At 39.3% G+C, this 13,978-nt stretch overlaps 2 protein-coding genes across 2 annotated transcripts; one reads left to right on the top strand and one right to left on the bottom strand.

The window, feature by feature from the left end:
- Positions 1–150: 150 nt before the first annotated feature.
- RPS27A (ribosomal protein S27a) lies at positions 151–1,597 on the top strand (the record flags this gene model as incomplete). The annotated part of the gene is made up of 4 exons (XM_009576138.1): positions 151–205; positions 352–437; positions 984–1,115; positions 1,419–1,597. Coding segments are annotated over 4 exons (423 nt in total), but the record flags the coding sequence as incomplete, so codon positions are not given.
- Positions 1,598–2,200: 603 nt separating this feature from the next.
- Positions 2,201–13,126, bottom strand: MTIF2 (mitochondrial translational initiation factor 2). Its single transcript, XM_009576126.1, has 13 exons — positions 12,901–13,126; positions 12,283–12,388; positions 10,805–10,976; positions 10,180–10,340; positions 9,577–9,753; positions 8,910–9,049; positions 7,515–7,639; positions 6,516–6,720; positions 5,407–5,659; positions 4,564–4,704; positions 3,373–3,537; positions 2,864–3,004; positions 2,201–2,456 (listed from the first exon to the last, which is right to left on the bottom strand). The coding sequence occupies exons 1-13, from the start codon at positions 13,123–13,125 to the stop codon at positions 2,287–2,289; spliced, it is 2,181 nt and encodes a 726-aa protein (XP_009574421.1). The 5' UTR covers position 13,126; the 3' UTR covers positions 2,201–2,286.
- Positions 13,127–13,978: the final 852 nt, after the last annotated feature.

Raw genomic sequence — 13,978 nt, 5'->3', positions numbered from 1 at the left:
GGGCCTGGCCGGCGCTGGCTGCCCCGTGGGGGGCTGAAATGACCGTGACAGCGTAGGTGGTGTGTCTGAAGCTCCTCGTGGTGGTTCTGCTTTTCCGGGCAAATGAAAAGGCTGAGTGCGTTTTGACTCCGTTGTTTTGTTTCATAATAGGTTGAGCCTTCTGATACTATAGAAAATGTAAAAGCCAAGATCCAGGATAAGGAAGGTAAGTTCAAGATGCACTTTATTATTCTTTTCTGTTGGATTGATGCGTATCTTACGCAGATGTGATTCTCTGCAGCAACCTATTACTTTATTATAAAATGTCATAGTTCACATTCCTCACTTAATCTTGATTTATGTCACCATCAGGCATTCCTCCTGATCAGCAGCGACTGATTTTTGCTGGTAAGCAGCTAGAAGATGGACGCACACTGTCTGACTACAATATTCAAAAAGTGAGTAGGAAAGGCTGAACAGAGTGTTGCAGTACCAAATAGCTGGCACTATCGGAGCAGACTGACCTTTGCTGTTGAGCCTAAGAAATGCTTCAAATGGATTCAAGTAAATCAGTTGATTAGGGTTGGGTAGTGCTTCTGACTGGGCAAGTGCTGATGCTAGGACTAGAACTGGCAGTTGCTGCAGCCCAGTCTCTAGTTTCAGGTCAGAAGAAACAGCTTCCGCTTCCAGTGCTTCCCTTCTGTCAACTCTCTGGTGAGCTGCTTTAGGGGGCTAATGTGAAAAATCCTGCCCACTTCTGCCAGATCAACCTGACAGCAAGGCCAGCGAGTGCCACTAGACAGGAGAAGCAACAAATAGCTGTCAGTTTGGCTTAGTTACATCATGAAACTATCCTGCAATTGCAGTTAGAAGTGAGGAATATAGTCAAAACAGATTTTACAGTAATTTAACCTTCTGGGGTTTGGAATGAGCAGCCCACTGTTCTCTGGAGCCTGCTCATTGAGAAAGCATTTTGAGTCTTGTTTCGTGTGCTTTACAAATAGGAATCAACTCTTCACCTTGTGCTGAGACTTCGTGGTGGTGCCAAGAAAAGAAAGAAGAAGTCTTACACTACTCCCAAGAAGAACAAGCATAAGAGAAAGAAGGTTAAGCTTGCAGTGCTTAAGTACTACAAGGTACGTAGAATTAACTCTAGGAGAAACTTGATGAAAACTTAGCTCTCACCAGGAAGGACATGAAGCCTGTAACTAGTCTGCATGTAGGCTGGCGTCTTTAAAGTCCTTCTATTTGCAAATATCCCACCTGTTAAATAGAAGAGAAACTGACTGTTGCAATTGGGCACTTTTGAATTTTGCTTCAAGAATTTTGATGTGGTAACTATCACGAAAACTACTTTGCCGAAGAAAAATACTCGAATTTATCATCGGTGCTAAAAGATGGTGAGTATGTATGAGATGTTGCCTTTTTGCCCTTCCCAGGTGGATGAGAATGGCAAGATCAGTCGTCTGCGCCGGGAGTGCCCCTCTGAGGAGTGTGGAGCTGGAGTCTTCATGGCTAGTCACTTCGACAGACACTACTGTGGCAAGTGCTGTCTGACATACTGCTTCAATAAACCAGAAGACAAGTAAATGTACTAGACAATAAAAATCTAAAGTTCTGTACGGTTTAAGGATTTATTTCTGCTTCCTGTCACACTGTATTTCTTCTCTGCTGATAAGCAAGAAAAATCTGTGAAAATTTTGGATGCTGACTGCAAACTAGGATGAAATACTTTGACTCTTAACTGAAGAAGAAACTTTGTGGTTAGTTACATCTCCTTCAAAGGAGATAATGGGTAGCAATGGCAAAGAAAAAAGAACACCAACATTCTAGCTACCCTTAGAAGCGGTCTCTTTAAACATGAGAGGAGTAGACAGTACAGTAGTTCTAATCTGGGAAAATAGGAGATCAAGAGGTCCGAAATCATGTCTACAAGTGGGTCAATGCCAGAGCAAAGGGTAGTAGAGTCCTGCTAACAAAATGCAGACTACATACTGAAAAATTGTACAGCAGCACTGAGGGGGAGAAAGAAGATGGCTCAGCTGTTTTGGAGCCAATAGTCATCAGAAATAATTATACCGTGATGGTTTTAGACACTTGAAGTGCTTGCAATTAATTGTTGTAGTTTATCCCACGTTCCAATGAGGTAAGCTGGTTTCTTGACAAGATTTAAAAGCAGAACATTGTTATATAAACATCAGATATAAAGAAGCTCACATGCATCTCTGAAAGTTCATTTAATGATACAAGTTGAAGGCCAGCCAGGAATAATACGTGTCCTTTAGTGTCAATGTATTCAAATGTATTTTAAAATCCTGGGTCCCAGGAAGTTGTCTGTTGAACTTCTTTTTCTTCATAACAGATAATTTCATCTCCAATATTGAATTCTATGTACTTGTCCAAACTCAATCCACAATCCATACCCGTTTTTATTACCTGGACATCATCTTTATGATGCCTCAGTGATGATAGAAATCCTACAAAGAGAAAGTGTGTCAAAGAAAGAGCCCACTAACACCAAAGCAGAGAAGTGTTTTGGTTTGCCCTCCTTACAGAATTAATGTTTCACCTTGTAGCTACAAAATGAAGGGAAGAAAATGTAGGGATTGTGAGCGCTTGCAGCTAATGAAAGTCAGACATCAGTCCTTTTCAGCAGGTAAATCCCGTGATGCTACTGCTTTCCTAGCAGCGTTGGTAGTTAGAAAACAGTCTGGATAACGGTACAGTGACATTTTGCAGCTTTTCTCTAGTTGGAGCAACTCCATCCTAAATAGCATATGGGGTTGCTCTATGATCAGACGCGTACATTTTGCACTAACTTCACAGGGAACTAGCAGCATCTAATACTGCATGCAAATACATGTTTTGTGGCCATTACACTTACCTCTCCAAATAACATCCCCGTTACGGATTAACTTAAATTTCATTTTTTTGTCTAGCAGCCCCTTCTGTACTCTGCATCCAGCTACTGGAATTTTGTTTTTTCCTACTGTTACAGAGAAGACATTGAGAACAGAAGCTTCCCCTAAAAGAAGAAAGTTGTATGAAGTACACGAGAAAAATGAACTGGCAATAAGTAGAAGCAAGCTACACCCTTCTACTTACCAAGCTTTGTAGCAAAACAGAAAAGCAGCTACAGAGGAATATAAAATACTTGACATTGAGAACAGAAGCTTCCCCTAAAAGAAAAAAGTTGTATGAAGTACACAAGAAAAACGAACTGGCAGTAAGTAGAAGCAAGCTACACCCTTCCACTTATACCAAGCTTTGTAATAAAACAGAAAAGCAGCTACAGAGGAGTATAAAATACTTGGTAAAATAAGAACACTTCATTGGAGAATAAACTTCAGGCCACATGACGAAGCAAAAATTTAACAGTCAATGAAAACTCACCTATTGTATTCTCCACCACAGATGGGGGTAGTCTGCTATTTAGCTCATCTTTCAAGTCTTCAATAAGTTTGTAGATGATATTGTGAAGTTTAATTTTTATTCCCTTTTTAGCAGCCAGCTGTTTAATACTTTCATTGGCTTTCACACTGAATCCAAATACAACACCTGATAAATAAAACAATCGGCAAGTGATGACTACAAGAGATCACTCTTTAAACAGTAAAGTGAAAGTGTCTGCTGTAATACTGAACTTGCAGAACAGGTTACAATTAGGATGATATTGTGAAGTTTAATTTTTATTCCCTTTTTAGCAGCCAGCTGTTTAATACTTTCATTGGCTTTCACACTGAATCCAAATACAACACCTGATAAATAAAACAATCGGCAAGTGATGACTACAAGAGATCACTCTTTAAACAGTAAAGTGAAAGTGTCTGCTGTAATATTGAACTTGCAGAACAGGTTACAATTAGCAGTCAGCAAAACAAGAAACAGCATTTTATCACTGCTTCACTTTTAAGGAGGAACCATTTACTTCTCCCACTATTGCACATCGACTGCTACTCACCTTGTATCAAAACAAATGGCTCAAAAAAGCCCTCATAGAAAGCTCCCTGGTGACAGAACTGGAGTTGTCAAAGCAGAAACTAATGCTTACACACAGCTCACCAGAGCTTACGCAAAGGGACAAGGATCTCCCATTTTGGGGCTGGAAAACCAGCTTGGTTGTCCAAATTAAGCTGGAAATGAACTCTAAATCATTCTCATCCACTGTGGACTATGTCAGGTCCAGTGACCCCACACCCTCTACAGCAGGTGAGAATTACGGGGTATGAAGAGGAACAGCTACTGACACAGTCCTTCCAATTACCTCCCTGAGCAAAAGGAAATTCTTTTGTAACCTACTTTTCTAGCTTTCCCCTTCACTCAAGCAACCTGAGTGAAGAGTCAAGAGTTTAACAATTCAACTACTGACACTGGCTCGTCAAGAGTCCTTCCATTTTCATGAGAACTCTAGCCTTCCCCGCCTGCGCTACTGTTTGATGTTAAAGGAAACATTTTTAAGATACATGTAAGTTTACCTTATTGGTGCTGCTAGTTATTGTTGAGAAAACAAAACCAGAATGAGACCTACCCATTTCAATAAAGAGTTTGTACTAACTGTAAATTGATTTTTAAATGCACACTCACCATTAAATGCTTCAGCAAGACTTATATCAGTTTCACTGATGTCTCCCATTCCAAAATGAATGATATCCAATTTACATTCATCGTCAGCATCATAGCTGTCCAGAATGTTCAGAATAGCTTCAACAGATCCATCCACATCACCTGTGTGTAAAAATGGTAGTGCTGCTGACTTCGTATACATCAAAGAAACACTGAGTAGAACTAAGGGACTGACAACTCCACACTATGCAACATAAAATCTTTTGACACCTACCATTCTTACTATATTTGCAGTAGTATGTTAAAACACATCTAACAAGTCTATTAATTCCAAAAATGAACTAAATAAATACAATAGACCCAGAAGCTCCACATCTGCTGTCATTTTCAGGGCAAGTTTGCACAGTTTTTCAGTTACTACCGTCACTGCTTACATACCACTAAATGTGAGGTCAAACCAAGTTCCTCCTGTCCCACTTTAACTAATACATAATTGTCCTTATCCTCCATTTTGCTGATGCAGTACTACTGCTCATATAGCTTGTATTTTTTTTTCTAACATATATTTTTTTAATTTACATATATATATAGGCACTTTTATGGGTTTTACTCAGGAATTCCTGGGTAAAAGAGTTGGGCTCAAATTCTCCTGTTGCTCTGGCCCTGCTGGAAGCACATCCTTCTGACCACTGGATGTTTTCTGATGCCCCTCCCCTTTACTGAGAGAAGTTCAATAATCTGTTCAGTTTTAAACTGATCAAACTTCTGGTAACAGAAATTTTGTTAATAGTTTAGAGCTATACTTCAGACTGAGCATTTGAGAAGCACAAAAACAATGGAGCAGCAAACAGAATAAGACAGCACCTTTAACAATTACCGATAGCACATTTTTGTCCATCTCTGTTCTCTCTTTAGGCTTTGAAAACATTAGATGCTTATTGGCCTTGTACAGCACCGCCTTCCTCTGTCTCCAGGTGAGATGGGCTAGCTTCTGTTGCTTCTTCTCGTATTCCATCCTGTGTTCCTTTTGCTTTGCTTCAATAACTTCCACATCCCTTTTCATCCTCTCCTGTTGTTCAACATAGGTTCTCCAAGCCACAACTTCATGCGCCCTTTGCTGAGCAGGAAGAGACAGAAACATTGCCTTTCAAAGCACTGCATCAGAAAACTCCAGTTTCATCCTTTTGCATCTTCTCTACAGGCTCACTCATTTTCTTTCACATTTAACAATAGATTTTGCTGCAAGGATGGCAGAGACTGAGCACAATGAGCACTCCCTGGGCTACAACATGACTCAAGGCCTATTTTTATGGTATCTCTGCATTGAAGAAGAGAATTTTTGTTCATTCTTTCATGTGGTATTCGTCCAGCTCTCACAACACCTATTTCAAGCTATACTTTATGCGTATTCTTTTGTCAGAAACTAGTTTTCTCATTCTAAAATTAAAACACTGATACCATTAAGAACTGGATTGTTCCCTCGGTAGGGTGATAGTGTGATCATATAAAAGAGAAAAGTCTTCTGTGCCTTTAGAAAGGGAACACGTTAGAACATATCCCAGATTACCCCAGCAGAAGCCATTCAGGACTGCGGTCATTGCAAACAAAGCATGGAGGAAGGCAGGATGACCATGAGAAGCAAAAGCATGAACCAAAGGTGACTCATCTTTGATTCCAGAGGCAGCCTGCTTTCCTCATGTGATTGTAAAGCAGGTTAATCTGGATGCATGGAGAGGAGAGGACAGTCCGGCAGGGGAGAGGTGGGGGCATTGGAAAATAAAGAGGCAACATGCAAATCCTCACTCCTCTTACAGAACACCTAGCTCAGGCCCCTTAATACCTATGCTTGGCCTTCGTCTTTCGTCAGATTATCCAGGTTATTTAGAATGAAAGCTATCACTTATTTTTTACTCAACTCCTTCCCATCCACCTTACTGCAGTGTAAGTTTTCCATTGAACAGGTCTTTCTGTACCTCAGATTCTACTTCAAGGATTTCATCTCCTGCCGAAGGGACTTCCTTCCAGCCCATGATTTCCACTGGGATGCCTGGAGAGGCTGTATCTACAGCTTTGCCATTCTCATCAAACATGAAACGCACTTTTGCCCAGGTCTTCCCAGCAACCAGAACACAGCCTTTTCTCAGAGTTCCTCTTTGGATGATGGCTGTGGTAACTGGACTAGTGAAGAGCAGAGGAGAAAAATAACAGACAAAATTAAAATGACTCTTCTCCCCATTTTCATGGTTAGTGTAGGTAAGAAAACACAAAACAGAACGTGCTTGTGATCAATCACAGGCAGAATATTCCTGTGACACATTTTATTAGAGTGCTAATAAAATTTTAAAGTGACTTGCAAAAAGCCCAAGACCTGTACTGTACTCTTTTAATTTCTGCAGATCAATACAAAATTTGGATTTGTGAAATCAGCAACAGACTGATTTTACACATTAAGTGACCCCCCACCAAAAAAAAACCCCAAACCCCAACAACTTTCTAGAATTCAGTTCATTTTTAAAGAGGGCAGAACACACCTTGTTTACAGAGAACCTGCAAAAGCACTAAGACATTTAAAAGAGTACAATGTCATGTTACACACAATTCGCCAAAAATTGTGTATGTATTATGACCATTAACTTCATCATTCATACTTTTTAATGACATTTTAAAAAATACATCTGTTCTAGCATTTTAAACTATTTCCTGTGCTTACAGGATTTCATTTCAGTCATATGATGAATTTTGCCCTTTCAGTTCATAACTTCTTTTTCCAGCTCTCATGCTGTAGAATAACATTTCAAGGCTTTAGTTACAGACACTGCAAAGAAACTGTTACAAGTTTATCTAACAACAACAACAACAACAACAACAAGTTCAATGTTAAACATAAATATTGAGTTACAAACTACCTGAACAGCATCTCTGCATTGTTACAAATCGTTTCATTAAAATTGTAAAGGCGGCAGATTGCTTACCCTTTCCCTTTGTCTTTGCGAGACTCAATTATGGTCCCCTCTACCAGACCTGTGGAATCTGCCTTCAGTTCTAACATCTCTGCTAAAGCAACAGTTGCTTCTGCTAAAACCATGAGGTTTTCACCCTGCATAAAACCATACACGTAAAAAATATAAAGAATAAAGGAAATGCCAAGTGCCCAATTAAAGTAAGATCAGAAGTTGAAATCTTAGTGCCAAATTCCCCCATCTGATTCAGAACTTCTAACAATGCGATACAGTCCAACAGCACAGACCCCTTTGCCTTCAAGGCAAGATGGCACTAAAGCAATGAACTATTAAGACCGCTGTACTGCCGGTCCAGAAGGCACGAAACATTAGGAAGGACAGTTTCCTTGCTTCTCTATTCACAGCATCCAGGTTACAAATGCAGAAAAAGACCTTGCAATATTCTGCTACAACTAGATTAGGAATGCATATTAAAAAAAACAAAAAACCTACCAACCCCTCTCCCCCCCAAAAAAAAAACCCAAACCAACCAAACACCTAAACAGCCAAATTGAAACTTGATGACACCTACCACACAGTCAAGACTCCAGGACATCAAAGAGACAAAACTGTTGGTCTGTTTTCTTTTTTTTCCCTTGTTCTAATTACATTTTATTTTTGAGAACAGATACAACGAGTTAGCTGTCAATCAGCAGATCCAGATCTACAGGAATTAGGGCAACAACATGTGCTACAGAGGTGAATGGAGAAGCCATTTTTATGTATTCCTATTTTTAAGTGCAAAGGCATGAATTCAAAAGGTCTTGAACTTGCCTGAAATTTTAGAAAATTACTTGGGATGCATTTATAAAGACAGCAATAAGCCTACAATACTGCTGCATCAGTTTGGACAAAGCTGCTTTGGCCACCACAAAACTAAAAGTAAGTACTAAAGTTCGGATTTCAGTTCAGTTTTTAGCTATCAGTTGTTCGCAAGGATAAGATGGTAGATCTTGTAAGACCACTACAAAACTATGTTCCTGTGATTAGGCATGTGTTATGAAAATATTTTTTATTTACCCTTTTTTGAATTTCTCCCCTCATGCATAGCATTACTACCAACCTTGATTTTGCACTCATTTCATACAATGAGCAAATATATGAGGAAACAGCAATTAGGATGAACCTGAAAAATATCCACTAAATTTCCAGAAGAAAAATGAGGTATTGTTGCTCAATGAAGGGCTGAGCCTCAAAATATGACAGGAGTATGTTTCAAATAATTCTGGAGACAGCCAGCAGCACTTAGCTCATGGTGTCAAATACCAGGAAGATAAACACTTATTTTCCAGCTGCCAAATAAAAATGCAGCTGTATGCACATATTAGACACACATGAACACCATCATTTTTTCCATCAAAACTTTACCTTGAGTGCAGAAATATTTACAGCTTGAACATCACCTCCAAACTCTTCACAGACCACGTCGTGAGCCAGCAATTCCTTCTTTACTCTTTCAGGATCAGCTTCAGGTTTGTCACATTTATTAATGGCGAGGATAAGGGGAACTAAAAAGAGAACAAACAAACTCATTACTAACCTAACCAAAACTTGTTGCTACTAGCACAATTGCAATAAAAGGTTAGAGCAGGTTATGACCACTTAGAACAAATCATCACACTTGGTGCCTATTCCCGGAGCAGCCATTGAGATCTGAGCTACCATGAGTAAGCTGGAGGAGTTATCCTGGCAGGGAAGGGAAAAAAACCCCAACAATAAACCCCACACTCACACCCTATGAGCGCTTTTCTTGCAAACCTGCAAGTCCTGCAAAAGTATTAGTATTTTAATATCTTTATGTATTACTGCAACATTCAGTATATGTTCAAACACCTTCCCAGGGGAGAAGGAACGGGACTATGACAGTTACTTCCCAAGTTTTGTGGATTCCAATGCAAGGAGTTTCTTTTGAGAGGTGAATAAACGTTTGCAAAGCACTCATTATTTGCGCTGCATAGTAACGCACATCTTGTACATTAACTTTGTGTACTGGCCTTGCCTCTCACTTCAAAATGTAATTTAACAAGTTAAACACCTCCTGCATTTTTAGCATGTTGAATGGATTCTACAGTTTGTTGCATCACTCCATCTTCTGCCGCTACAACCAGTATGACGATGTCAGTAACATGGGTACCTCTTGCTCGCATGGCTGAAAAAGCTGCATGTCCAGGAGTATCAAGAAAAGTTATCTTTTCCCCAGAAGGCAAATGCACTGTGAACAAATGTATACGGTGCATTTTAAAATCAGCATTTCACATAGCTTTATTTGACCTACTGCAAATCAAGCATCACTCCTTTGAGAACTTCTTTAATAATAATGACATGTTTTAGGCAGACAGGTAACTGTTGGCATGGAGGTCAAAGGTGCTTTTAATTCCTCAGGAAAGAAAAAGTGTCCTGGGATCTTTCATAATCCCAAAGACTCTAAATATAATCTCAACTGCGCAGACAATCCACTTCAAAGTTCCATCCACATATTTATGACAGTTATCACAAGTTATGATTTCCTTTTTCACTGCTTACATATAAACTCTTTATGTTGCAACATTTTTCCCCAATGAACTGGCAGCAAGTCAGCCCATTATACAAGACGGAGAGTAAACTGTTTTATACACATGCATGTACACTTGAATCATACCAAGAAAAGCACCAATGTGTTGTGTAATGCCTCCTGCTTCCATTGATGCCACTTGAGTTTTTCGTAGACTGTCAAGTAAGGTTGTTTTCCCATGATCAACGTGGCCCAATATAGTAACAACCGGGGGCCGTGGGGTTAGTACTGCTGGGTCTGCCGGAGGCCTACAATTAAAACAAAAATGTGTTTTGTAAATACCAAAAAAGTTCACTGAGTGACACACATGCCCGCTGTGGCTAACGAAGAGCCATTTACCAGAACTCAGTGATGAACAGGTGAGCCTAGCTTCTCCCCACTGTGGTCACAAATCCTAGCTACACCACACAGCTAGCCCTCTTAGTTCTCAGTCTTACTGCTGCATCAATTAATACAGCAATTCAGTATATCAAAGAAGAATTGGCTTTTCTTCAGAAAACGGCATAGAAAAAGCTCACCTAAAACAAATCAAATCCGAGTATCAGTTTTATGGCCGAAGAAATCAAAATAGTAAACTTTACCTTTCAAATATTATCAGATTGTGACTATATCAGGTATTATCAACATATCATCAGAACAAAGAAAGTATATGAAAAACACTTGCAGAAACAACTAGGATAAAAAGCGCCAAAAAGAACAGTTCACAACTTACCTTTTCACAGCATCTGTGTTTTCTCTTTCTTTCTCCTCTTTCAGTTTTGCTGATTTATACTTCATTCCTGATTTTTTAACAATTAGCTTGATATGGTCTTCATGTAAGATGGAATCTGGTTCTAGTGAATCAATGTCAGTGTCTGTGTATAGCAACGCTTCATAAATATGATCTGTAGAAAAGATAAAGACATTTAACAATTACATCCGCAGAAACGTGGGACAAAAAACCCCCCACTTCATACAGTTTAAGACTTTTTCATTACTAGTTTATATCGTGCTAATAAGTTTCATTCACAAAGCATTTTTCCTTTAATTAGATTTATCTAAAAGTTCCTGTTACGCTACATACTTGCAGAGAATAACTTGATTGGGGAAGATTTACTGAAAATGACTGCCTTGTTAGATGCTACAATCTTATTTTTCACTCAGATTTTTGTAGCCTACTTTTCCATTAACGCCTAAGAAGAAAACGACTGAAACTCATCTAAACCAAATAGCAAAGAAGTGGAAGGAAATTTGAGGAATATGCCACTTGGAGGAATATGCCACTTTTTTGAGGAATATGCCACTTTCTTTGGTAGTAGAAATACAGAACATACTGCAAGTCAAAAATTGTTACATGCTGACCTAAGTACCATTACAAATCTATCCCAGAAATGTACAGCAAGACATGACAGACTTTTCTGCTTCTCTCCACATTGCTGAGAGGGAAGTTTGCCAGAAAAAGTACCCAGCTGGATAAAAAGAGATTGGAGATTGATATTATACATTTCAAATATCCATAGTCAAAACATACTAATAACCCCCCTAAAACATCATTGAAAACTGGTCATGCTGAGCCACTATACAACCAGGAATCGTTCATGGGGTTAAAAGAACAAGCCCGCTTCTGTAACCCACTTATTAGGGCAGTCACCTAAAGAGAGGAGTGTTTCCAGACAAGTCCTGCCTGCTCCCAGTTCATCAAATGACTGTTTTAATGAAATACATATTGCTCCTGAATCCAAGATTCCTGCTCCCAGGGCTGGATTACGGGCTGAAGCTCTTTTGCACCTTCTCTCTTTAGCCATGAATTCTTTACTCACAGGGGTCCAGCTTCGACAAGCCAAGGTGCAATGTTTTACCTTCCAGGATAATTTAGCACTTACGAAACACAGTCATAAAGAGCCGCCTCCATGGATCTGAAGCCTTTCTGCTAGAGACGGAAGAGAGTTCTTCACATTAAAGTGTCTTGCCTGGTAATTTGGATGGCACAACTTTTTTTCTCTTTAGTCTGCCATTGTGTCAACCAACATTTTCTTTGGTATGGGTACAATCTACCTTGCTAAGGGAGGAATTAGCAACCACTAACTAATGCCATCGCAGACATCTTTGCCTTTATCACTCATGAAAGCAGCACGATAGATTTTAACTGTGAATGAAACTGTGAATGAAACTGTGTTTCATTCGATCTCAAACGACAGGGCGGGCTCTCACCTACGTCTTTATCCATAGCTCGTGCAAGTTCCTCAATAGTCATCTTCTGCCTTATCTCCACTTCACCTTTTGTCAGTGGTATCTTCTTTTTCTTCTTTTTTGTCTCCTACATGGAATTAGACATGTATATAGGAACACATAGCTGGCATAAACTAAGAAATAATAAAAACAATATTAAAAAGACAATGGTCTCAAGTCGTATGATGTAAACACATCTTTTTTACTACAATACTAATGAATTACAATAAATGAATGACTTAACACATCATACTGAATATTTAAAATGTACAGCATACTACACGTAATCTTTTTTCATTTTTAATTTTTCAAAACAAGGGAAAAAAAATTCAACAGAATAATTTTCGGGTTTTTTTGTAATAATTTCCTCCTGCCTCTGCAAGATTCATGATGCTGCTGGTATAAGCACTTAAAGTCAGTATTTGAGAGGGAGTCACAATACAGTCATACATCAAGTACATTTTGTCTCATAAATGTAAAGTAACTTCTCTATATTCATTAATAAAGCTTTTTTTTTTTTTGTAATTAAAATGCTCAAACTGAGCTCTTGTACTTTGAAATTTCACATAAAAACAGGGATTATTGGATTTTGTCAATTACCTCCTTTGTAGCTAGATGCCTGTGTTGCGATAAGGCAATACTGATTAACTTGTCTTTTTGCCAGAACTGCGGATACAGAAGAAGGGACCACACGGGATGCGCAGATGACTGCACAGGCTTCCATTGCGCTCTGTAAAATTTTCTGTAGGAGAGAGTACGCAGCTGCCGGCAAGCACCACGTAACTGGACCAGATTTTCAAACTTTAGTATCAACCCTCGATTCATTTCCTCACTGAAAAGACAAAAGGACACATTGAAATCAGTCTCAAAGCTGAAAGATACTCTTTCCTATGATAATACGGACAGGAACACAAGGGACAAAAGTTATGTTTCAAAACAGGCTTTTTCATGCTGAAAAAGTTCAACTATTTAGTAACTGTTCCAGTTTTTCAGTTTCCTTAGGTGCTTCACCTTTCTCCACTATCCCATTGCAGACACACAGATCTACTATTATCTCCACAGCTTACAAATCTTTCACCTATCTCCACTGATCTTTAATATAAACTACTAAAATCCCCATTTCAGGTTCTTTGATGCTACCTAGAAGAAAAGGGGACATTTGCACGGCTCGTGCTATACTGATAGAGTTATCCAGGTGCAGCCCACCTCTCTAAGCCAGTAAAACACATTTGCAAAATGCCGCTTACTTGAGCATATACCACCACTAAAAGACTGTAGCACTGTAGTAATACCAGTGTTGTCACATGGACAGAGACGTCCTTTGAGGGTAGGCCCTGGCTTAGCAATTAAGCTTTCCAAGATGCTTCTATCAGATCATCCCACATCTTGTTTTAACCATATTAACTTTGGTTTGAGTCATTTTGCTAACTACCCTGTACAACAGTCTCCTATTCGAATTTCTCTTTTTGTTCAGAGTTGCCTATTTTGTCCTTCTGCTCAGTGATGCCATGCTCTATACCCTCTCGGTCTTCTCTCAAAGGCTTTGTACCATCTCCCACGCAGCTCCAAATGAGTGAAATGCTATCAGTTCCTCTCAGAATTACTGCGGTCCCTTTAAAAACTCTCTTGTATCCGGATACCTGCAGGAAGTGAGAAGGTGACAAACTAACCAACCAAA

Source organism: Fulmarus glacialis, unplaced genomic scaffold, assembly GCF_000690835.1.
Source record: "Fulmarus glacialis isolate BGI_N327 unplaced genomic scaffold, ASM69083v1 scaffold36260, whole genome shotgun sequence".
Lineage (NCBI taxonomy): Eukaryota > Metazoa > Chordata > Aves > Procellariiformes > Procellariidae > Fulmarus > Fulmarus glacialis.
The sequence above is the reverse complement of the archived record's forward strand: the minus strand, read 5'-3'. Positions and strand labels throughout refer to the sequence as shown.

Excerpts from the sequence above, each read along its gene's own strand:
- MTIF2 (XM_009576126.1), bottom strand. The coding sequence starts at position 13,125 with ATGAATCGAGGGTTGATACTAAAGTTTGAAAATCTGGTCCAGTTACGT. Across the intron at positions 10,977-12,282 it reads AGCTATGGATAAAGACGTAG|ATCATATTTATGAAGCGTTG; the intron begins GTGAGAGCCCGC and ends TCTTTTCTACAG. Across the intron at positions 3,538-4,563 it reads TCTTGCTGAAGCATTTAATG|GTGTTGTATTTGGATTCAGT; the intron begins GTGAGTGTGCAT and ends TTTATTTATCAG.